General features: G+C 32.3%; 2 protein-coding genes across 6 annotated transcripts; one reads left to right on the top strand and one right to left on the bottom strand.

The window, feature by feature from the left end:
* Positions 1 to 59: 59 nt before the first annotated feature.
* Mpc1 (mitochondrial pyruvate carrier) lies at positions 60 to 1,485 on the bottom strand. The gene is made up of 4 exons (XM_014245893.3): positions 1,335 to 1,485; positions 1,052 to 1,207; positions 898 to 998; positions 60 to 566 (listed from the first exon to the last, which is right to left on the bottom strand). The coding sequence occupies exons 2-4, from the start codon at positions 1,135 to 1,137 to the stop codon at positions 406 to 408; spliced, it is 348 nt and encodes a 115-aa protein (XP_014101368.2). The 5' UTR covers positions 1,138 to 1,207; positions 1,335 to 1,485; the 3' UTR covers positions 60 to 405.
* A 316-nt stretch (positions 1,486 to 1,801) lies between these two features.
* On the top strand, positions 1,802 to 24,894 carry Ppcs (phosphopantothenoylcysteine synthetase). Of its 5 annotated transcripts, XR_004976229.2 has the most exons (7): positions 1,802 to 2,107; positions 2,983 to 3,423; positions 3,819 to 4,262; positions 14,587 to 14,772; positions 18,424 to 18,561; positions 21,759 to 21,923; positions 21,991 to 24,894. XR_004976229.2 is itself a non-coding variant. In XM_036361255.2 (6 exons), the coding sequence occupies exons 2-6, from the start codon at positions 3,298 to 3,300 to the stop codon at positions 21,807 to 21,809; spliced, it is 945 nt and encodes a 314-aa protein (XP_036217148.1). In that variant the 5' UTR covers positions 1,802 to 2,107; positions 2,983 to 3,297; the 3' UTR covers positions 21,810 to 24,894. The 5 variants fall into 5 exon arrangements, 4 of the variants coding, with proteins under 4 accessions (XP_036217148.1, XP_036217153.1, XP_036217154.1 ...); XM_036361255.2 differs by having other exon boundaries at positions 21,759 to 24,894; XM_036361260.2 differs by having other exon boundaries at positions 1,802 to 2,035; positions 21,759 to 24,894.
* Positions 24,895 to 25,667: the final 773 nt, after the last annotated feature.

The raw sequence follows: 25,667 nt of genomic DNA on the forward strand, positions 1-25,667 counted from the left end.
TCGCTTATCCTCAGTTTTAGTTAAAGATTATACATAAAGCTTCAATAAAAGACATGAAATTATTTGTTTGTTCTATGAATATATTGCTAATTATATTGAATTTTTTAATTAGGTCTTTTAGATAAACATGCAATATATGCATAGCTACTTATTTATAGCTTATTAGCTTAATAAATATTTACATGAAGTGATGTAGTGCCTATTAGTTTTGATTGTGCTATATTTTGTTGTTGTAATAATTCATTTCATCAATTTTTATTAAGTGCATAAGCCGATTTTCTTAGCCTCATCCAATTCACGCTAGTTTTTGTACATTTGTATATTAGTAGAACTATAACTTCATGACATTCTAACAGCAGCTCATGAAAAGCACCAATACGTAGATATATTACAATATAATATACCTTACGCCGTATTCTTCTTCTCTAAAAATTCATATTTGATAAAACGTATTCCTTGTATTGTTTGGGCAGTGGCGTTTGTTAAATGGCAAGCGAATAGGAGCATATTCCTTGGTTGTACCTTCCATGCAAATCTCATAAATACGCAAGAATAAAGTGTGAGAGCTGAAATAAAAGATTACGCTGATTACTTAAGCTTTTTCGCTAGTGGCTAGAGATAATGTGTATGACTTTCAAGTGTGCTGATAAAAAAACAACACGTTTAATTAAATCACAACTATGTTGAATCTAGACCGGGCAGACAACTAATTGACCAATACGACACAAAAAAAATCACATAAAGCTTTTAACATTGATAATACTCGATAGTCTGTATGTAAATGTATTTATTGCTAAGCGTGCAAGATGACTAGCACAGTTTCACCAACAAAACACATTAGAAAATTAGCTAAATCATCAATGAAAGAAAATAAAGTACATATAAATACAAAATTACCAAGTGTCATTTTTCCTGAAATAAATTTTGGTTCTTTCTTGAAATCTGCAATTGCTGCTAGTGGAATACCCCAATTAGCTACGGGTCCCCAGAAGTGTGTGCTGCAAACGACAAAAAATACTTTATAATGCTAATTTAAAAAAAATTTACAAACCTCATTAGGTATTGGCGGAACTCCTTACTCTTCAATTGGTTCATCAATTGAACAACAAGATTTTTGTTAGGTGCACGTTGGGCCATCCTGATGTTTTTATTTACGAAGGTATTTGTTGAATACTAACCGCTACCACTTTTGAGACACGTATGGATGCTTGACGGAAAGAGAGGTTATTTAATAAATAGCCATATGTCAACAGAGGAAAATAATAGAAGCTAATTTTTATTTCGCATTTTTAACATTTGCGTATTACGCTGGAGTAGATTAGTAAGATGTATACCTTGCGCAAAAAAGTTATATAAATGACAGCTGCGTACACCGACAAATAAATCAGCAAAACAAACCGTCGAACTGCTCTGTCCACTCGCTAACAACAAACAACAATTCGAAATTATCAAGTTCTCAATATCTTGACGTTTACGATTTGTTATCATTCAAATAATCTGGGCACCTTAGCTTTTACAACGATGCCACATTAACTATAGAGTTGATTAGAAATATATATTGTCGCAGAGGATAATAATCATATAATTAACCATCGATTTAGTAGCTTTCTTGTTAAGTTTAAATATTTAGAATTCAACAGATTTCAATTTAGTTCAACATATTTATTTTGAAGCCTTTGTTAGTAAACGACCGGGGAACTAAAAAATAGAAAACTTGCGCAACTTGAATGAAAATAAATTTTGAGTCCCCCTATATTAACATCTGTTATGCTTGCTAAAGCTGGCGGCAACCCTGTTGGTTTGACATTTGCCCATATGTCGACTTTGGACGTTGCTCTCTGCGCCTGTGTAATTTACGTTAAAATTCTAGTGGACATAGAAAATATAAATGAATTTGGAGTGTAATCAGAGTTTTTTGGAACACAGTGCGGTACGAATGTAATATGGTTTTAGTAAAGTGCATCGAAATTCCTAATAGTTTATTAACGAAAATTAAGTGAATTCAAAGCTCCACTTTAATGTTTGTGTATGTGCGGTACGTTGTTGACATGTCGTGAATGTTATTATATCCATGAATTGTTAATTTCTCTCAAAGTTTAAGTTAAAAGTAAGTGTAGTGCAAGTTGTCACGGTTTGTAAATTAATTGTTGATCTTAATATAAAACGAAGTGGTTAAATGCGAGAAAATGAGAATGGTCTAAGAAATTAATTAGGGAAAATAAAGCATGAATATGTGTGACGAACTTAATGTTTGCTTTGAAAGTATAGTGGTTTGAGTCCAAACATGTTCCTTAAAAGCTAATTTCTAATTAGAAATGTTTGGTTATTTATGGTAATTTTATACTTGTTTTACAACATTATAGAACTATTAATTAACCGAACACCGCGTAACAGTTCAATGTCTTTACAATTAAAGCAAAGTAATGGATTTTTTTTTTGTCAATATTTGATATATTTATTAATAACTTTGCTGGTGGTTATTATGGCAGCATAAAAAAATTTGCCAACGAATTTTGAGATTTGGTGTTTTAGTGTAACATAGCTTTTAGTTATTCCGTTTACGTGTATGCGATTACCTTGGAAACCGGGCAATTACATGTGCAGTAATGATAAAAAACCTCTAAAGTTTTCGAATGAGCCTTCTGAAATGGATGTACTTCTAACAGGGTCCTAAATAAATATTTGGAGGCATATTTTCAATAATTTTCTTATATATATTATTGTAAACTATTAGTGAATCCATTGTTTTGACCCGCTGTTAAAATTAAAATTGTTGTTAGCATCATGTGCTTTTAATTACACCAAGGATTTCTTTTAAACGCACAGATGAATCTTAATTTATTGGGATAATTAGATTTGAGCTATTGAAAACGTTAATTTCTTCAGTTCCATACAAAGGTGCCAAATTTCATTGTATATTAGATTCATGTGTGCATTTGAAAGATTCTCTTTTCTAATTTCTTCATATCTCTTTTCTCACAGAAAAGCTACAAGTTTATTTATTTCCATTTGCCTGCTAAGTTAAAACATAAAACTGCTCATAACAACTCGCATACAGATATCATCGTTAAAGCTTAATTTTCGTCAACGAGTTTGAAAGTCAACACAAACGCGCCACATTTAATCCAATCAAAATTGAAATTGAAAAACCAAGTCAACTAAATCTAAAAGCGGAAAACTATATTTGCTACGTATAAATTTAAATCAGTTGTGATCTTAAAATTCACTTAAAAAAAACATTTAAAACACGTCGCACAGTTTATATAAATATTATATTCCTATAAAAATTTGTTCATCATGACGCACTGGGAGGATTTTTATAATACACATTTACCGCCAACCGATTTCGAGGATAATCGCTCGTTATTGAAAGAATTTTGTGAACGACACAATAAATTACAGAACCGTATCGTCCTTGTAACGGTAAGTGTACACTTATAATTATTGTAGATTTTAATATAGTGCATATGATTGTGATTATGTATGCCGTTAGATTATAAAGAGTTCTATGACGCCATTTGGCATGATATAAATTCGGTATTATTTCGCTTATATATGCAACTTATTTGTTGATAATAAATTTGGCCAAATATTTCCAAATTATTTGCGAATATTAGCTTCTTATATTATTTGAATCTAATTTAGTAAAATACATTTTTTTAAATTTAATTTCGATCAGGTAACAAAATGAAAAGGCCGATCAAATCCATTTTCACATACATATGTATGTACCGACAAATGCTCTCAAAAAAATGTATATCAAACCAGAAACTCTTTCTAAGCATTTTCTTTTCTTATTCCCATTTTTCTAATTTCAGTCAGGTGGGACCACAGTACCTCTGGAGCACAATACCGTACGCTTTGTAGATAATTTTAGTGCGGGCACACGTGGCTCAGCATCTGCCGAATATTTCCTCGATCAGGACTACGCCGTTATATTTATGTATCGCGTCAAGTCACTAGAACCGTTTACACGTCACCTTACCGGCCAACAATTTTTTGATATGCTCGACATCACTGATAATGGTCAAAGTACATCCATTACGGTGAAACCGGACTCCGTTGATGTATTCGCACCGATATTAGCCAAATATAAGCAAGCCCGCGAATCCCAAATGATTTTGTATGTTAATTTTAATACGGTGGCGGATTATTTGTGGCTATTACGTGCCGCATGTGAATGTCTGGCGGCGTTCGAGGAGAGAGCGTTGTTATATTTAGCAGCGGCAGTATCAGATTTCTACGTTCCTCAGGATATGATGGTAAGTGTTTTTGCGTGTTTACTGGTCAAAGTAAAAGGCAACTATTTTTCAAAATAATTTGTATATGTTATTTATTAAATGCTCAATTTTGTTGTATGATTAAATTTGATTTTATTAACATCATATAATATTATTGTTTTGACATAAAGATTCATTTCCCTTATTGAAATTCATAAACACTGAGAATGAAGCGATCGAATTCTGATTAGTTAAATGAAATCATGCCCCCAATCAGAATTTAGTAAAATCAAAAATCGGTCTTCAATTCAGTAGACGTGCAGCGCTGAATTAAATATTCATTTAGATTGTCAGCGACGATCTAATAAGAAGCAGTGCAGGGCAGCTCAACAACAGCACATCATATTCAATCTGAAAAAAATTTAAATAAAGTTTCAATATACCGATTAAAATATATAGCATACATTTTTTAGCAGGGGAATTAATATTTGCAATAAAAAAATTACGTGAATATCGTTAAATACGAGTACATGTAAATGAAATCTTGATAAAAAATACAAAAAAGAATAGTGCTGTTTGCAATATTTCTTAACTGTTCTTTGAAAAGTTTGAGCATATTTGACAAAAACTGATAATTCGATATGCAAAATATTTGTATTACAAATAGGTAGGTAGGTAGGCAGAGTGGCTGTCTAACGACGCACCTAGGCCTATAGGAGGCCCATTGTGATCATTTAAATAACACTGGTTAACAAAATTTTAACTTTTTTTGTCACATAAAAAAATCATATAAATAAAATTTTTACTGTACTGCAGGCCCGAGAATGAAAAAAAATTGACACGTCAGGGTTTCTTGTGATATCAAAACATATATTTTCTTAAAAAGTTCACACTTCTATGAAGTTCCATGGTAGATAATTTTTGAAAACAAAAAATCATAGTAAGTTGAAACCCATCCAAAACGAAAATAAAATAGCAAACTCTAAGGGAAAAATAATTAACGGTTGAACTGAGATAGGGAACAGGAAGGGGAGGGGCGTGGTTGAATTTTTAAGGGCTAAAAACGGTTTATCTCGATTTCCGTTAAAATACGAGTCCTATAGAAAAAAATTATATGGCAATGTTGTAGGTAATGAAATGATCTATAACTTTTGTGTATAGACTTTTTTTACATAACCTCAAAATTTATTAATATTTTCATGAAATTTAGTTTAAACTTGCCTTCTAATCTCACAAGCGCACTGTATTTATTTTTATTTACATATTTATAATATTTATGTTTTCTTCTTATATTGACCTAGTTCGAAAAAAATCCTAATTTTCAAAAAAAAAAACCCTCAAGTCAAAATTAAATTTTATTTTTAAAGATGAGTAAATTTAATTTTGTGAGCAAACTTACCATAGTAATGTACATACATGTATATGTTTAATACCATCTAAAGTAAGAGATTTCTGCAATCATATAGCCTACTCACATATAAAAAAAATTTAAAATTTTACTTGAGATTTTTTTATTGATAATTAGTGTTTTTTTTTCGAAATAATTTTTCCTCTTTAATAATAAAAAAAGAAATACAATGTATTTGGGGCATAGGTATGTTGCGTAAGCTTATTCCAAATTTCGAAAAAAAAATTTGTAAAAGATAAAAGAACGCAAAAACTTGATTTTTTGAATTTGTCATATAAATATTGAGTCTATGCATAAAAGTTATAGATATATAGATTGCCATAAAACTTTTTTTCTATAGGACTCGTAGTTTTGCGAGAAATCAAATTAAACCGCTTTTCACTCTTAAAAATTTAACTTACATATACATATATGATGTAAGTTAGTCGAATGCAATAGTAGTAGTAGTAGCATATGTATTCGTATAAATAAAGTTATTAAAAAAAAACACGTATATGAGGTTAGAAATGAATAAAGCTGTCAAAAACGGATTAGACGTGATTTAAACAAAATTATTATACAAATATTGTTAGTAAGGCTACACCAACATAAACAAAAATCATCGCAAAGTTCGTGTGACAAAAACAGTGTTTACCAGTACAATTTGAACAAGCATATGCATATCAGAGTGTTTGTGATGGAAACCGCAATTATTTTATACATAAATTTTTAATCGCCGTAATGATTATCTTCAGCCTCAACATTTACATATGTATGTATGTATTCTCGGCAGTCAGCTGCGCTATTACTATTTCATCTTTATTATTATCTATATTATCCATATGTCCATTGGCAAGGTCTTTTGTACTCCTCCAACTCAGCAGCTGGCATTCTTCGATCATTTTCTGCTACTGCTGCTGGCAACCGGCTTGAGTGCAAATGAATGAATGAAATTTTTAGAACAAAGACAACATCTACTTACTTATAAACCGACACTTTGAGTGGTTGTGTGTGTTGCAGCAACAGGGCGATAACATGCTGACGCTAGCGGGCTCAAGGGCAGATAGCAGCTGATTTGACAATGCTTTTAACACAATACTTTAGCTGTATAAACACTTTACTTTCTGTACGAGGGTTGTTCGAAAATAGTAAATTTTATTACACATTGGTCCTATGAGAGAACTTGCTGGATTGCAGATCCAGACACATTTGTTACAAAAAACAATCAAATAAGAGTTTTCAGATCTGTTCTAACATCAATTGTTGGTATGACTTCACGAAATGTGATGCATCGCCGTTGTAAAGTAGTTGAAAATTAGCAGTTAATATTACGAGCTTTTAATCTAAAGGAGATCTAGCATCGTTGTTGTTGTTTTTTAGCGTCATAAGCTATCCACTACAAAATTTACATAACTGCCACACAAAGTGATCGATCAAAACCAAGTTCTTGTAAATGGTATTTTATTGGCTTCAGTGGAACCGAAGTAAACGAATATTCTGTCTTTTGTTTTTATTTTTATTTTTTTTGTTTTTTGTAGAAAAGGGCTCATAATAAGATAGTCTTCTTGCTAACACTGTTTATTTGATTGTACTTCGTAAAAAATATATATGTATATATAGTATACTTATGTACATTTGTATACATATACATACTCATGTAAATGACTTTATTATCATTTTCAATATTCCATTCAGTTTAATTTTATCATCCGCTTTGCGTCAATGTGCCACTCTCCACCAGCACTTGCAAGGGTCTCTTGAATATGCATGCCTTCGGCCGATGTCCCCAACTATGTTGTGGTGTTGGTATGACATCTTTGCCACTACAAAGACGCTAAGCAGACTAGATATGTTAAAGTGCGTGTGTGTGAGTCAGCTGCTATCGCCTGTCATTTATTTGTGAAAAGTTTGCTTTCCATGTTGGGTGACGGTCGCCTTGACATTGTCCTTGCTCACCACCACTGTCTTGCTGTCGCCAGTAGCAGTGCAAACGAGCGTAGCTTAGTTGCTTCACTGACTCGATGCTTAAATAACTGCAAACTTAGCCGTCGTTGTTTTGCTCTAATTCTCTTTGCCTTGATGTCGTTGGTCCGGACTTGTGAATGAAGCACGGAAGTGCCATTGTGCGTCATACATATTTGCATATGTATATACGTATGTATGTGTGTGTGTATATGTGTTGCAGCTTGTTGCCATGCTCGACCAGTTATTATTTGTAGTTTTTAGTGGCGGTTGTTGAATGCCTTTATTGGTGGAATTATTTTTTCAACGCTAGTTACGATCTCTTTTATTATAACGACTTAAATTATGTAATTTGTACGGAAATGTTAAATAGCATTATTGTTGTTGAAACACAAAATTATTTTAATAATTATAATCATTTAATAAAAAAATGGACTCTACGATCAAAATAGTAAGGAATTATGGCTACTTGAGTGTTGCAGATAACATAAAGTAAATGTAAAAATAATAAGATGCTTACATAACTAACTCAACTACTTATATCCAAACCATGACGTAGTATTAAACTTCAAAATATAGTGACTGTTATATGCGGGATCAACCTGTCCTCACAGCAGTAAGCTCTTCGTAAGTGGACCGCCTCCGTTTTTTTTTTTTTTTTTTTTTTGCGACCAAGAACCGTCAACTCGGCAGAATGTTTGCAACTAGAGAAAGATGTGGACCGATTTCATATCCTTTGGCGTTTATTCTAGATAAATCACAAATTCCCCGCTATACCATCTGACTTAATTTGACCCGGACTGACTTTTGGGAGTGCCATGCGCGAGTTTGTTGGATAGTTTGACGTTATATTTATAAACCCACGTCTCGTCATCAGTAATGATGCATATGATAAATGTAGAGTCCTCAGCTACATTGTCAAGCATCTCTTTTTTGAACTCTAATCGATGTCGTTTTTGCAAAAGATTCAGATCCTCTTAGCTTCATCCTCAAAACATTAATCCAAATATGTTGAGTCGAACTATACGAGATGAGAAATGGATGCACGTCTCGGATGTGACTAGTTTTGCTGACTTCACGACCTTCACTAAATGCTTTGTGCCACTAAAATTCTTGTGTTCGTGTTAAACTAGACTCCCCAAAACACTTGGGCAACATTTTCAATGGTTCCATAGCTGTGATTCCATTGGAAATTTTGAAGTAATCCATGGTGAAAATCGCTAAACAAACCTTCTGCGGCTGCAAACACATACTACTTGACATATGGAGACCAAATTTTCGATGAAAAAATAAAAAATTGTACCAAGACAGGAAGAAATTTTTGATCCATTCCGAGTCAAATGTAATCAGATGACATAAATTCAGCGCGAGTAGCAAAAATCATTATATTAGCTATAAGGGATATGCGGAAATTATTGTATGTATTTTTAGTAGCAGACAACATAATCGTCGGCAATACTTACCGATCCAAACAAGGTTAGATCGCCGATACTGATCGATACGATATCGACATGGATACTGCAGTAGGTTATACTTCTACTTATCCAGAATAGTCTCCGACACACCAAATATGTATATATTAATCGTGCAATGAGTCGCCACATGTCTCTAACTACCTCTTTGCATGCCCATAAATACTTAACCTTTAACGAAAGTGTCAAATCCTTTTTAAAAAACATAATGAAGGAAAGCGTAGGAAGTCTGCTTCCTATAGTAAGGTAACTGTAGGAGCTGTCATATTACAAAGCTATAAACGGGCATAGATATATATGTAGGCCATGGCGCACATTCACATCCTTTTGCTGCGAAGATTTACTTGGCTTAAAACCCGCTCGGTGACAATACTACAAGATGACGGTGGTTATAGACGTCATAGGCAAAGAAAGCCAACTGTTGCCCACAAGGCGATAAAAAAGTAATCATGGCATTAATTCACCGCCATCGAAGTGAACGGCGTGTGGAGCGCGTGGGAGCGAAAAGTAAGGAGCGACAAGCATTTACAAGTGAAATTATGCAAATCATATTATTTAACAACGACACTGACTGCTCGTTAGAGGGCGACAACAATATCAATACTGATAATGTTACAACTTTTACCACAACAAAAATTTAAAAAAAATATATACGATGCTAAAAATAGATTGTTGGCGTTGATATTGACAATGGTGGTGATGTTGGCGAAGATGCTGGCGTTGTTGTTATTCTTAGTAAGTGTGGCATATAAGAGTTCCGAAATTGTTTATGCAAGCGGAAAGTAACTGTAGTTTGGCACGCGCTGTTAATTACAAATTGGGAAAGTGGAATATGTAGTTAGAAGTTTAATAAAATTTATTGTAATAATTATACCAGGGTATCTTAAGTTTAACATAATGTTTGTAACACCCAGAAGAGACATCGGAGACCCTATCAAATATATGTATATAATTAAATGAACAATATAACGAGCGGAGTCGATGTATCCATGTCCTTCTTCCTCTTCAGCGAACTAATTATTTAGTTTTTGAGACATAGATCTGCAATTTTGCACACGTCCTTTTCTTCCCAAATAGCTGCTAATTTGTCGGAATCGCCATAATCAAGCCACTATAGCATATAGCTGCCGTACAAACTGAAACTTTTTTATTTGTGAAGGGTATTATAGCTCCGACGCAACCGACGTTAACGTTTTTTTTGGTTTGTATTAAAATTTAATTTTTTTGTTTTTTTATAAAATAAAATTTAATCCTGAGTTTAAATGGTATTTTAATTGAATTAAATTTATTATATTTGCATAATCATAGAACTTGCCAAAGTTAAAAAAATTCAATTGCACAAAAAAACTTTTTGTTTTTTTTTTATAAAGTCAGATCCAACTGTTTATATATGTACATTCGCCTTAAATTGCTTCGACTTCGCTCAAAATTACATAATCGAACATGACTTGTGTGTTTTTTTTTTTGTATTGCTCCTAACGTAATCATGTAAGCGTTACATCATTAAATATATGCTTTCCGTCAGCTTCAGAAATTAATGAAATTAATTTCAAATCCCCAAATTGCACACGACTCAAAGCATTCAACATTTATTTTCCTTTTCCTCCATTTTTGGATGCTTCCCTTTCCGCGCTTGAGGTTCACTTTTATTTATTTTACGATGTTAAGCTCTGTTTATTGGCGCAAAAGGCTCGTGGGTTGATTTATATGCAAGTATTTAGGTGTGCGTCTATATATTTAATATTTATTGGAAACGTGCAATCACTCTTACATAAATGAAAATGAATTATTTTGTATGCAAATACACACATACATATTCACACATGTGTGTGTGTGTGTGTGTATGCCTTTAGTAAATGCTTAAGGCGCATAAAATACAAACGCGCTTAACATCAAATGCCTTTCTGAGCTCAAATTCCGTTTTCTAACATGCACGCATATAGTATTTTATTATTATTTCTGCTTATTTGTACATGTGTGTGTGCGTTGCATAAATCGCATTTAAATGTGTGTTGTTCACATCATCTACGAAGCTCAGTCAAATTATTAAATGCAAATAATTGAAATGTCGAAATAAATGGCAGTCATGACAATGGCTTTGTTGAAATTACCGTTAATTCAGTTTATTCACATTTGTGCATAATTCATATTTTTGCTTGTTGTTTCTGTGTATGTGTTCGTGCGTGATTGATTATTCTCTGTGTGTGTTTATTGCGAAATTTCGAAAGATTTATTAGCAAAATTTTAGAGTATTCAAAAGCATCTTTGGCATTTAGTTAGAAGCTGTTCAGACACACACTATCTGCAAAATCTACTACATACATTCAGAAGCGCTATGTATTTCCGTATGTAACATATGTATATTTGTCCGTGAATACACGCAATTCCACAAAATTGCCTCTCATTTTGTTTTGATACCCGCTCATACACAACTCATCTAACTGACAAGTCCAGTCAGCCACGCAAACAGGCATCTTCTCCCTCGCCTGGTCAACCAACTGCTTATCACTACTATTTACTTATAGGTTGTACTATACATTCCGTTATGTATATATATATGTGTGTGTGTGTATGTAAGTTTGGCGCCTATGGCTATACTATATATTTGCTATCGTGTCGAAGCAGCGAAAGGATTTTATGTGGCAGCAAGGCTAACTGCGCTGCTCACTTGTCATTGAAGCTCTGTCGTTTATGAATGAATTTCAAAATTGCATTCTTTTTAACATATTATGTTGTGTGCATATTTTTGTGATTTTCGTTGCCTAATTAAAGCTCAAATAAAGCAATTTGATAGCATCTATGTTGATTAACGCTAGCGGACAGGGTCAAAAGCAATTGAAATTGTTGAAAAAAAAATATATATAAAAGAAGGCAATTTAATAACATTTTCAGTATTCATAATTTAGTAACAGGAAAGTTAAATTGTATTAGTTCTAATGACTTTCGAAGACCAAAAATTATGGAAATTGGTTCCAAATGTTGTTAATGTTACGGAAAGTATTAATATTATTATCATAATACTTATTAAATGTCAGATTACATCACCGAAAATGATATTAAAAAGTTGAATTTGCGATTACTGATAGCACAAGTTCTTTAATTTGAATTTTTTTCAAGAAAAATATTGAAACTTTGTATATTTATTGTTCATACTTGTTTTTCGTGCGGAATCTGATTTATAAAAAGTAGCATTGCGACCGTTGCCTACATTTCGGCGTTTGAGTGTGAGATATACAGTTATAGACAAAACAATAGGATCCTCGTACTGTTGCGCTTTGGTCGTGCGAAAGAAAAATAAATTCACTGAGAAATAATGGCAAAACGTTTTGGACCCGAATTTTATGTCAAATGAATTTCTTATGTGGTCAAATATTTTAATTTTCAGAAATTATGTGTTTTTTTTATTAATTTCAATTTAATATTTCAATCATATTTGCAATGAAGACTAAGTTGAAGTAATTGCTTTTGAATTAATTTGAATTTTAATAATTGTAAAAATCATATGTATGCATATAAGCTTTTCGAAAAACAGAGCGCGTTAGTTTTTATTATATTCTGGGTTATTCCATTTTGATAAAAGGTGTATACAATTTTGAATATTATATACTTAAGAATATATATGACATTTAAGAAGGAAGAATTTAAGCAGAAGTGTTGACACTTGTAAATAAACTCAGTAACAGATACTATGAATTTACCAGATTATTATATATTAATTCATTACACGATAAAGTAATATAAAACAATGAAGTATAATTTTTTCTAGTATTTACTTTAAAAATTATATTTAAACTTGTAATTTAATTACTACAAAAAATTTGCAGCACACCATCCGAATGAAAATCTTTAAAATTTCTTTTAATTGCTATGAAAGGTTAACGCCCACCTTCATATTTCATTTGCATAGCTATTCACTTAAATATGAAAAAAACTAACAGTTTTCATTACTAAAATCTCCATTTCAATGATTTTTATATGCAGAAGCATCGAGAAATTTCATTTACGTTGTCGACATGTCACTGACTCTTTGTATTAGCATACAATGGCATCCAATTGATTGTAATGTCTTAAATACAGATGCCATTGTCAATATGTACATATGTATGTGTGTATGTGTATATGTGTATGTATGTGAGAAGGAATACGATTCCTGTGGAAAGTTATTATTATATGCATAATTGCATATACATTCTTATAAATACTTTTGTATGCAAACGAATTGCTAATGCAATAGTGTAGACACCAGGGCGTATGAGTAACCTTACAAAGCAATATTTTTATGAAGATAAATGAAAGTTTTGAAAGCTTAAATGCTTAATTTAGTAATAATAGCAAGTATTAATTTATTAGGGAAAGTAATTTCTATTTTAAAATAATACAATATGAGGGTCCGAAAAATGTCTGTGGTATTGGAAAAATAATGTTAAGTATTGTACTTTTGAACAATTTAAAGGATTTGGTTAGAATTATTTAGAAATAGTTTTTTAAAATTAGTTGCTAAAATTTGGTTTTTTAATTTACAGGCTGTTTAAAAAAAATTAAATATAAACATTAGGACTTTCAAAAAGACGATATTTACCAAAGGTTTTAAATGGCGATATTTTGTAAGCAAATTATGTTAATCCTATTATGTAATGCTAATGGAATGTTCAACGTTTTGAAATAAAAAAACTTTACATATTCGGTCTAGTAAAAATAAATTCATTATTTTATTTAGCAGTTAGAGTGCTAAGCTTAGTTAGAATGAACTGATTTAGGTTGCAACTTGTTAACGAACAAAACGGTGCATATTTCCGCAATCGATTGTCACAAGCTTCTCTTGAGACGAGCTCTATTATTATTAACCATCATCAGTAACAATCCGCTTTCGAAATTGATCGATTTTGAAACAATTCCACAGTCTATGAGAATCTTTTGCTTCAACCCGTTTGAGACCCATAAATCGCGCTTATTATGTATCTAGCCTTATTTATTTGGCTGATACTGTATCTGAACCTTAAATATTATTCCTATTTTTAGCCGCCTGGTCCATGTTTTTGCCTTTATCAAGAAAAACTGTAAAATATGGCACATTTTGTCGTTGTTGGTATCCATCTTTGACGAGCACTCCGAGTATTTTTTTAGTAGGAAAACTAAGCTTTATATTGCCATAAAGGTACAGATTACTACAGCCATCTATTGGCAAAAGAATGGACTATATAAATATGTTACATAAAGAAACGATTATGAGATTTGTTTAATCGATCAATCATTCCACATTATTCGGTTAATCAGTCATACAAATCACAGAATTAACAACACAGAATGCATGAAAAAATCTCAGTAAATTTGCTCATTACATCTATAACTCCCATATACCATATGGTTACACATCTTCAGTTTAATAAATAAAATTATAAATGCAGTTTGCCATTACTCATCTCTTAATTCTCATAAATATTATTGTACAGATTAGTATACATATTGTATACTGCAAATCCTTTTCATCACTTGTCATGTTAATCAATGTGTATACTATATAGCATTTTTTTGATTTACTTTGCAGCCTACTCACAAAATACAGTCCGGTCAAGGTGCACCCACAATCTCGCTGCAGTTGGTGCCAAAAATGCTTGCGCCACTGGCAAGTCTCTGGGTGCCACATGCATTTGTTGTCTCATTCAAGCTGGAAACAGACGAGAATTTATTGATTACCAAGGCGCGCGATAGTCTCTTCAAGTATAATCATAAGGTGAGTACATGTGCACTGCAATTATGAGTATATGAATATGTACATATATACCAAATATTGCCCTTTATGTTAGCATGCTTTAGTTTACCTTACGGCTAACATGCACCTTCAACTTCGGCCATTTGCATTTCTGTAGTGTCTTTATGAATTAACCCTATTCAACCCATCGATGACACACCCAAACAACCCAACAACAAAAAATTGAAAAGAACACTACAAAACGTGTTGTGTAATTTAAAATATCAATATTTGCATTTGTAGTCTGAACTTTGTTGGCCCGGTGGCCTGTTGGTAATGACAGTGGTCGGCAGTATGACAACAGACTGACACGCTAACATTTCAAGGCACAAAAATGCCTTCGATCGCTGCATATTTGGTTTATTAATACTCATAGTTATTCATAACCGAATATAGTTGTATAAATGTATATACTTGTAAGTAATGTTGTTGGTGGTTAGTAATTTTTGGTATGTGGACACATACACTCTCTCGGTTTTTAAACGTTTTTTTTGCATTCGTGATTTTTTGCATTTTTAATGATTTGCTAGCAAGAACGGTCATCCTGCTCCTTGGATCGAACATATTTCTTGTAAAAACTAAGATTGCTTCAACGAGTCATAAGAGAGCGATTAGTAAATGAGCAGCTTCCGATGCATAATTTATACCACTGAAGTAGTACGAATTCTAATGCAGAGAAAATACCAGATCATTCCGGTACAAGATATATAGACTGGATAAAAGATCAGCAGAATACTTGTAGAATTGAACTTATCCTTTCTCAATAGAATAGTCTGGAACAAAATACAGTCGTACCCGCTATTACCAGTGCTTGAAAGTCTCTCCAACTATGCAAAAAGGCTATCGCTAGACTTGAATATGATATGAGTTCTCTACCGTAGGTCTAAGTTGGGGACCGTTTCAAATCCTTTGATGTTATCAAAAGTTGTTTAATACCTTGGAGTATATGCCTTGACACCACACAGAACATAATCTGGGGAATGTTAATGATCTGTTTGGTTGCTAAACTTCTTAGTCAAACGAAAATTAAGTAGAAATGAACTTACTTACCAATAAAACTTCATCTTTGTAGGGTAGAACGCGGTGCGTGTAGATGTTAAAACCGTTTGATGTACAATATTGAAAAACTCGTTTTAATTATTCAACATAGGCGCTCCTACTCCCAACTCCGATAAGAATATTAGTAGGGTGGTCTTTTGCTTCACAATAGGTCTCCCTTTATATAATCACGTCTTCAGTGCCGCTAAAGATTTTTCCAGCGAGAGTTGTGGTTTGTGGGCAGAAAAACGTGGTTAGAGGCCTGATACGGAGAATACGGTTGTTGCAGAAGCAATTTTAAGCTCCATTCGTTTTAATTTATCTGAGACACTCTGCATTGCCTCGATTCAGAGATTCTGTGGCACACTCTTTATTCAAAACTTTTGCATACCCAAATATCCAATACGTCCTTTCGATATCTCTAGATTGTCAGCTACATATTATATATCGATTAACCGCATGTTATGGTCATTCAAAATCATTTTTGGATTTTTTGATATTTTCGTTCGTAACACCCTCTGTTAAGAGTCCGTCACCGTTCACCATTTTTGGACCTCATATTTCATACAGAATTTAGCGAACCACTAAAACTTGCGCCTCTTAAGATGATGTATCTAACCGATCAATACTCCGACAGTAGTGAAATTTCTACACATGTATTTTGAAGGTTATGTCTAACTACAAAACATATCCGTACGAAGTTAGCAGTCTGCTGGTATACCCAGAGTTATATCACAGCAAGGTTTGTAACGTCAGCAGAAAATAATATTTCAGTTATATTTCATGATGCTGCAACAACGAAATATCATATGACGCTTAGTTGATTATCTAAGGTGTAAGTTCGACCTACTAGCTAGTTTGAGTGTGGCCGCTTGCAAATAGCCAATTTGTCAACGCTCTTATGCCTCTCCTCTATCATAAAATTCCATGGTAATGCTGCTTCACCAAACATGCCAGTCTCTAAGGCGTGACAGCTAAACATTAATGTTGAAATTGTTTAGCTATTTGTGGGGAGATAATTATGTTTCCTGTAATTAGCGGATAACCAATTCAATAATCATGTTTTGGTCGGGGCTGAACCACCCTTCTTTTAGCAAACATAAATGCTGAACATATTGTTTCCAACCATGTATTATTCACCATGAACTCTTCTTGTTATAGACAATGACTTAATTGTGTAGCGAGTACAGAAAAATCGTGGAAAATTAATATATCAGTTTAGTTTATGACAATTTCTAAGGTTAAGTCTCGTACACGCCAACAATTTATTTGCCTTTGAAAAGCATACCAAATGTTTTTATTTCGAAATTGTCACACAGTTTTAGCGCGTTTTCAATGCCATACATCTCAATGCACCTTTATTTACTCACTTACACACACACACATACCAGTGCACACAAGCACGCAAAGTTATTTTTTACAGTTTACCTGTTTTGCATTGCTGACCTTCATTTTGTCTAAATGTGTGTGTATGGAAATTAATATTTTTTCACAGCATACATACCTACATTCCACTCTTTCCTTCTTTTTTTTTTTGTTTTGAAACTATCACAATCACGTGTGCTACGCAAAACCCTGTGGCATGGTTTCAAATACAGTAATGTGCATATGGATGTATATAGTTTTTAGCATTTTATTTTGCTTTCGTGCTACACACATGTTACCATGTAAATATAGATATTAGGGTGGTTAAAAATATTTTTCGATTTTATCGTCGAAAGTAATACTCTTTTGTTAGAATTTGGAAAGTGCCAAATGGTTGTAAAATATATGAGCTTCATTAACTGAATTAATATATTTATTCAGATAATTTTGTTTGTAAAGTGACATATCCTATTATGGAAGAATACGTAGTTATTATTATTATTTTTTTGTTACAATATGGCACACCCTAATCCTTAATGGATAGAAAATAGTATGCAATTTTTTTTTTACAAATGGCACGCCCTAATGTTCAATTTTTCGTACAATTATTTTTTGCTAACGAAATTGCATGCCCTAATGCCCAGCGATTTGAACAATACGCATTATTTTTTGTTTGCCTATTAACATATTCTAATGCGCAATTCTGCGTAAACAATTATTGTTGCGAACTGACGCACCTTAATATCTAAGGGACACAAAATACACAAATACTTTATTTAAGTCAATGAACAGACAATACGCAAATATATATATATATTTTTTTTAAGTAATTTCTCCAGATATAGTCCAAAATAAACCGCACATTAACTGAAATGTTATTTTCATTGTTGCAAATTAACACACCCTAAGGTCCACTTATTTTTACGATAATGCCTCAAAAACTCAATCTGAACTATATGAATATAATACTAAATAAACCAAAATAATGCGTATGTAGCATATACAACTATTATTTGACACACCCTAATGCTGAATTTTCCTACAATAATGCCCTAAAACAACCGACTGAGCTCTTACAAAATATGTATGTATATTCATTTGTATATAAAATTAAATAAGTACACTTAGCCACTTAGGCGTCGTTCAAGCTTTTCGTTTTGGCCCACTTTTCACCTCTTTGCATTTATACTTTTTTCTATATTCTTTGTATATTTTTCTCCCACCACGCAGATGGTTATTGCGAATATTCTACAAACACGTAAACATCGCGTCGTTTTCGTTTCGCCAACCATGTCGTACGAAGTGCATCTGAGCAGAGAGCAAGCGCTGCAAGGACTCGAAATTGAGGAGCCGATTGTTGCCGATCTCGTAAGTACTATTCACCAGTTAATTTATTTACTTACATAACCATATTCAATTACTAAACACTAATTGACTGTTTCCTTTTCACGAAAACTTTTTTTTTGTACCTCATTTATATTTTATTTCATTACTATTGTACTCTTCATTGAAAGGAGAGGTTAATAACGCTAAGTAATATTCCTGTCATTTTAAGTTAACTGATAATTTTTTGTGTTTATTGCGGTTGCAAAATATGTTGGGATTATAAGAATTAACAAGATAATAATTGAAGGTAAAAAGTATTGTAGTATTACATAGTGACAACCGATTTATGTAAATTAAGTCAAATTAAGATTATTGTCATTATATTATACATTACGAATAAATGAGAAGCACTCTAAAGGACCTTAAAAGAACTTTTCTTGACCTTAGAACACTCTAGATGATATTAGTAATTTTATAAATAGATGCCGAAGTTCAAACATTTTTATGTATAAAGTAAACCTAATATAGTTTACCTTGTCAAGTCGATGAATATGATGTCTGATAAGCCAACTATGATTAACCGTATTATCGACGAGCAATCTGATGTCTAGTTTATTGGAAATATCTCCATTTTGCAGTGTTTTTTTTAGCCAATATTCTTGCCTTTGTAATTTTTCGGACCATTAATATTTACTGTGTTTCGCAACGATCGTTTTTTGCTGGCTCTACCAAAAATCTCTGTTCTGTCGCTGTTTGTGCCACGGTTCTAATGACCGCCTGTTTATCCGTCAATATGGAGACATCTCTCATCTTCTGGTGGGATTTATTCTGGTATATGAGATAGACAGAACTTCGACCTGAAAACGTATACCCTACGTTTATTGCATAGAATTTCCGGTACTTCCTATTCATTTATATCCAAATACTTTAGAAGAATCTTAATAGACTCTTGTTAAAGATTTCAATCGAAGAAAAGAAGTTCTGTAGAATAAATTATTATGCTATTGTTGGTTATCCGCAGCAATAATAAATAATATTACGGAAGCAAAACAATTTCGAATATATACTAATACATTTTTTTCTGTTGTTCTGTTCGTGTTCTATTATAACTTGTTGTTACGGTGTATTGTTGCTGTTAATGAGCTTCTGTAACAATTTTCAAATAAAACCTTTTTTACGGTAAAAACGTCAAAACATAGAAAACATTACTTAGTAAGTTAAACTTTTTACCAGTAAACAATCCTTTGTTATAAGTTATTGTTTTAAGGAGTTAAAAAATATTCTCGGGGAGAGTGAAGAGTAATACAATAAAGGTTTATCCTCTTACCTGTCCACGCCTACGTACTAATTGTCCTTCTGAACTGTTCGATAGTTAGAATCAACCCAAATGATTAGCAAAGCTTAAGGCTACCTGCTACTGCAACTGTTCGGCAGACAACGATATAAAGTCGAGAAAATTTGCATTTCGGCACATTCACTCAATATCAGCACAGAAGTAACACGTTGCAATACTCGTCTTAAAAAATATATATATCAGAATGCCTGGAATCATTAAGAAGACCGAAAACGAAAAGAAATCCAACGCCGTTGGAGGTATGGCAGAGACTAATTTGTCAGCTCTAACAACAGACGCGTTAGCTGTGCCACAACTTATACGATTAACCGCACTACAACGTCTGTCTATATTAGCCGCAATAATTGCTTTTCAGGATCGCATCGATGAGGAGGAGGAAGAAAGCGATAGTGATAGCGACACGGATGATAGCGATAGCGATTGGGACGATTTTGACTATTTCTATTCATCTGCACCATTTCGCCCATATTCAAAGGACACACCCACTGCTAGTTTTGGACAGAAAGTTATTGATGAAATGCAGGAACAGTTATTTTCTGAACATCGTTTACGACGTCCAAATAAAAAATCGAAAAATTGTGTTAAAAAGCGAAATTGATATTTGGATCGAAAAAAATCAGTATTTTGTAGTTACTACAAAGAGGAATTGGTCAATCCACTATCCTCGCTGAAAAATTGTAAATTTTCTTTATTGCTTAATAAATATTATTAGAGCATTACAAATCATTAGTTAATTTTTCCACAACAGTTTAAAATTTTTTGATTTTCAGCATTATATAGAAGGGAAGTTAAATCGTCACTTAAGCGGGAGAGTTGTAATTCTGTTGTAATAATACAACGATTATATATATAACGATAGCTGATTCTTAACTAGTGTAAAAGAAAATTTTCTCTTATAATATGTGTTTATTTAAATTGAAACTTTGTAAATTAAAGGAGTTTTTTAACTCTATGACGGCAATGCATATCAAGTCAAAAAGATTGGTAAACTCGGATGGTAACCAATATAGAACGATAAGCGTACTCCTCACAGTTTTAAACCAAATTTTGAGCTGCACGCCAAACTCCACAAATTTAAAAGACAAAGCTGTCATACAAACTGACCGATCAAAATCAAGATAAAGATCTAAGAAATGGACCTGCGTACTATCGCTTTGGTGCAGCCGTAGTTAACGTTGCTTCTTGTTTATAGGTTCTGTAAAGGTCTTAGCGAAGCCGCAATAAATTCTTTTAAATGCAAAGTGTCTGGATTCTTTCGAACGAAGTGTTCTAGTCGGGGTAACCGCTGTCATTTACTTCACTTAGCTATATGACCTTTGTCGAAAATGCTACCGCCACCTCATTTAATATTGCCAAACTTTAAGCTTTGATAACATATGTTATTCTTACATTAGGACGAACTAATTTCTTCGAAGTTATGTTAGAGAAATCTATAAATTGGGTTGAGTTTATTCAAGGGGTTAGTCGATTATAGAGCCTTCACCAGAGACACAACTTTGAGAATTTATTCTGCGAATTTGAACAAAAATGATAGAATTTCTCTCTTTCAGGCTTTATTAAACATGACTTACACTTTGAGTGTATAAAAAGATTATTATTTACTTTTTTCGATTATTTTAAAATCATAGACTTGCCCATATATATATATAGAATAAAGTTATACACATAACAACTTTCATAATTCTTCAATCTGCAGTAGTATTTAATATTCAAAGTAGACGCTTAAGTCATTCCTTAACTTATTATATATACACTACATTTTAGAAAGACTAAATACATATATTCTATACATCTTTAAGATTTGTTTTGCTTTACCACGCAACTAGGGTTATATTTCTATATTTAATATAACGGTTTACTATGTGCATATTTCTTTTATTCGCAGGTGAAAAGGCACAGTGAATACATAAACGGAGCATCAACGAATCGACAATGACCACAGTCGGTGCGGCAAAGACGTCACATGCAGGTCGACTGTCGCGTGACAACACCACATTTTTGTCGTCTATTGAATCCAGGACCAGGCGTCGGTCGTAAATATTAATTTAAGGTAAATGTGTGTGTACTACATCGCTATAAGTGATAATCTATATATATATATATATACATATAAAAAGTGGGGGAAAGTTATTGGAAAAGCAACAGAGGCAATAGCATCGGATGAAGGTTATATCACAATTAGTTTATAAAAATAACATAAGAAATATTAAAGTACTCGTACATATATAGTTTTTATACAATAAGAATGCAACAGAGAAACAATATACGATTAAAAGTAACTTTCATATTTTTTACACACATCTGTAGTATACATATATAATATACAACCCATATCTGACGCCCTAAAATACCTCTTATAACCATACACGGTATATTGTACATTAGTATTTTTGATTGGCTAAAAATTTTCGAATATTTTGTCCACAAAATTACGGCATAGAAAACAGAGCGAGTACCTATATACCATTTCTTGTATCTTTTTTGATTTTTACTTATCTTACTTATCTCGTAAAAGCTCAGTAAAATATTATTTGCAATACCACAGATTATTAGAGTTCTTCAGATCTCTAAATCGGATATTAGTTCTTAGGGTCTAAGAGAATATCTTGAATTGACTGCTACATTGCTCATTTCCCTGTGAGATAACTTCCCCAAAAACACAGTGTATTGCATAATAACATGCTTGAGGGATTTTAAGATCCATATGTAAAAGCTTTACTACTTTTTCCACTCCTTGGAGTCTTGTTACTACTGTCTTCGACTTCTTTGGATATCTCGTTCCGAATCGCCAGCTTCACTGTCTGAGTATTGGCTTCCTATAAAAAGCTCAGACTACAAATTTTAAAGGAGAACTAAAACTTTCATGTGTTCCTTTTGGTTTCGCGTAGTCGTCTACTGTGCTATTCTGATATTCGCACTTTTTTGTCTTCACTTCAAAAACCCAGTTGAATTTATATCGCGACACACGAAAAAACTGATAAAACGATCATACAATATTTACACTTATAAACGTAGAAAAAGAAGATCAAAACTGTAACAGATCAGTGTAATTATATTTATTGTACTAAATACGGATTTATATATAGAGCGATTAACTGTTTCATGTTTGTAGGTATGTAAAAGGCTTTTGCATTATTACTTTTGCTGATATTAAAAATATTATTTTAAACTGCATTGAGTTTTTTTTTTTAAGTACAGTCTGGTAGTGTTCAATTTCAATCTCGGTAGATACAGTCGTGGTCAAAACATTAGGTATTTCATTATTATTATTATTTTTTTTTTTTGGTCTTCTTTGTACAAAGTATACTAAAAGCCTTTAGAAAACTTTGTAAAAAATTTCTATAAATGTTAAAAATGAAAGAAAAAATATTCATTGATGTAACGTAACGTAACGTAATATATAATGTATATAAAATTCAAAACCCATCTGCTATAAATATCATAAAATCGCAAAAAATATTAAAGTTGTTATTTTATGGTGGCAAACAAGAATACTATTAGTGGAAGAATTCGTAGTTGCTAAATTGGTAACGATCTACTACATATGATAGAGCGTAATGGCCGATTAACATATAACTTTCCTCGATTGCATGACAGTTCTTAATTTGACATCGAAGCGAAGCAAACATAGGGTATGTCAGAATGCATGCTGTGCTTTCGGTGTTTCTCTCTGTTATTTAAAATTTCGTGTTTTGTTTTTTTGGAATAATAAACTAAAATAAACCGCGATCCAATCTATTGAAAAATAAAATAGAAAAAAAAAGTAATAAAAATAGCGACAGCTGATTGTCAAATCACAACAAGATGAGAGTTGCCCAGCATTGTGCATCGATTTGCTTTGCTTCGCCTCGAAAAAAATATATGAATTTATTCATACAAAAGCATATCAGCCATAAGTGTACGTGTGAGGTCAAAGTCGAGACTTCCTACTATATCGGGATTTTCGCACTTATTTCTTAAAAAGTAAACAATTTTTACACCCTCTTATTTCAAATTATTTAATTAATGGTGTACCAAATATTTTTTGGCTATTCTTGTGTGTTTCCACGTATTCGATTTTCATAACAGAGTTGCTTAAACATAACGCATAAATAAATAAACTCTACCTTAACAGTGATGCCAGACTGTTGCTTTTAATTATTGTATGCAGAGAATGCTTCGTAGTATGTAAACTTTTAAACTTCTCGTTTTTTTAAATTCGTATAAAATTCACAAAACGGTTTTCAGCTACAATTTTAAATTAATTCATATTCATATTTTGTGCATTACAAAAGCAAAGCAGAAATGTATTTGAACTGTATTTATGCAGAAGCATTTATGGATTCATAGTTAGCACTTATTTATTTTGCTTAATTCTTTACTGCCGTTATAAGCGTTCGTGCTATGAACAATTCCTCGCTGCTTTTATACTAATGCATTCATAAATGTATTTATATGTATTTATACGAGTACTTCATATCAAAATTGCAAAGCAAACTTTAAGAAATAAAAATTAACAAATATTTGTTGCTGCATACGGGCTTCGAAAGCACTATCGTTTATCATAATTTATACGTTTCTTATTGGAAGTAACCATTGCAAAAGCAAGTAATATCAAAGCCCTTTAAAGCGTAACACTTGGAATTGCTCTAAAATTATGGAAAAATCGTAATTAAAAGGAATTAACACTTTAGCTTTACTGTAAAAATTGACTTACTATACATAGATGTACTTAAGTATATACATATGTATGTATATGTATGTACACATAATCATTGTAAGAAAAAAATTCGAATTATACACAAAATACACCAACAAAAATGTAATTAAATTGTAACGGCATTGTTTGTTAAAATGTACACAAAACGTTGTATGTGTGTAAAACTATGTGTGTAACTGTATGTAAGTGGGGGGGAAAACTCATAAAATGAATAATAGCAAATGTAATTAGATGCGTATAAGTAAATTTGTTGTAAAGCGTAGCATATAAAATGACAAATAATATATGAAGTAAATAAAGATTTAAACGAGCTTTAAATAAATATTAAGTGTTTACTGATTTCAATACAATGTTAAATGAAAAAGAAGTGCTGACTTTTAGTTAAATTAATAATTTATTCAAATAATTTATAGTTTTGTTATGTACATACGAGTACATATATTAGACCGTATCTAAAAAGCAGTTTAAAAATCGTATTTCATCAAAGTTTAAAACGCGGGATCATAATAAAAATACGATTTTACAGAGCAAATTCTAAACCCTACAGGTGAACTACCAACTTTTTCTCACCATACATCGCATTTCAGTCTAATGTGCATACGAGTGTTTTTAAAAAAATTTAAGAAATATTTATATATTTTATATATAGAAATTTAATCTCAAAAGGCGGTTCATTGACGCTGAAGAAATTTTGGTGTAACCAGCGACATTGCAATTGTTTAACTTTGGAAAGAGGAATAAGATATTTTATAATTTCGGGAGAGCCAACCAAAACTGGGAGGAACTTATGCATGGTAAAAATCATGTGCACGGAAACGACAGTTCAAATAACGGTCTGTTTTTCGATCCATCTACCCAAATGTTTTTCTTTAACTGGCATTTCCATATATCGTTAAGACCTTTGTTTATGCTAGGTTAGGTGTTTTCTCCTATTAGTGTGCGACTTGTTGTTTGGCGAAAAATAGAGGATATTACAAATTTTGAATGGTTTACAGATGACTGATATTAAATGAAGATACGCTACTCTCTTTATATATACTAATTTTATTGTAGAGTCGTAGAATGTTCTCAAAATAGCTTTTAATTGAACTATGC

Source organism: Bactrocera oleae, chromosome 2 (genome assembly GCF_042242935.1).
Source record: "Bactrocera oleae isolate idBacOlea1 chromosome 2, idBacOlea1, whole genome shotgun sequence".
Taxonomy (NCBI): Eukaryota; Metazoa; Arthropoda; class Insecta; order Diptera; family Tephritidae; genus Bactrocera; species Bactrocera oleae.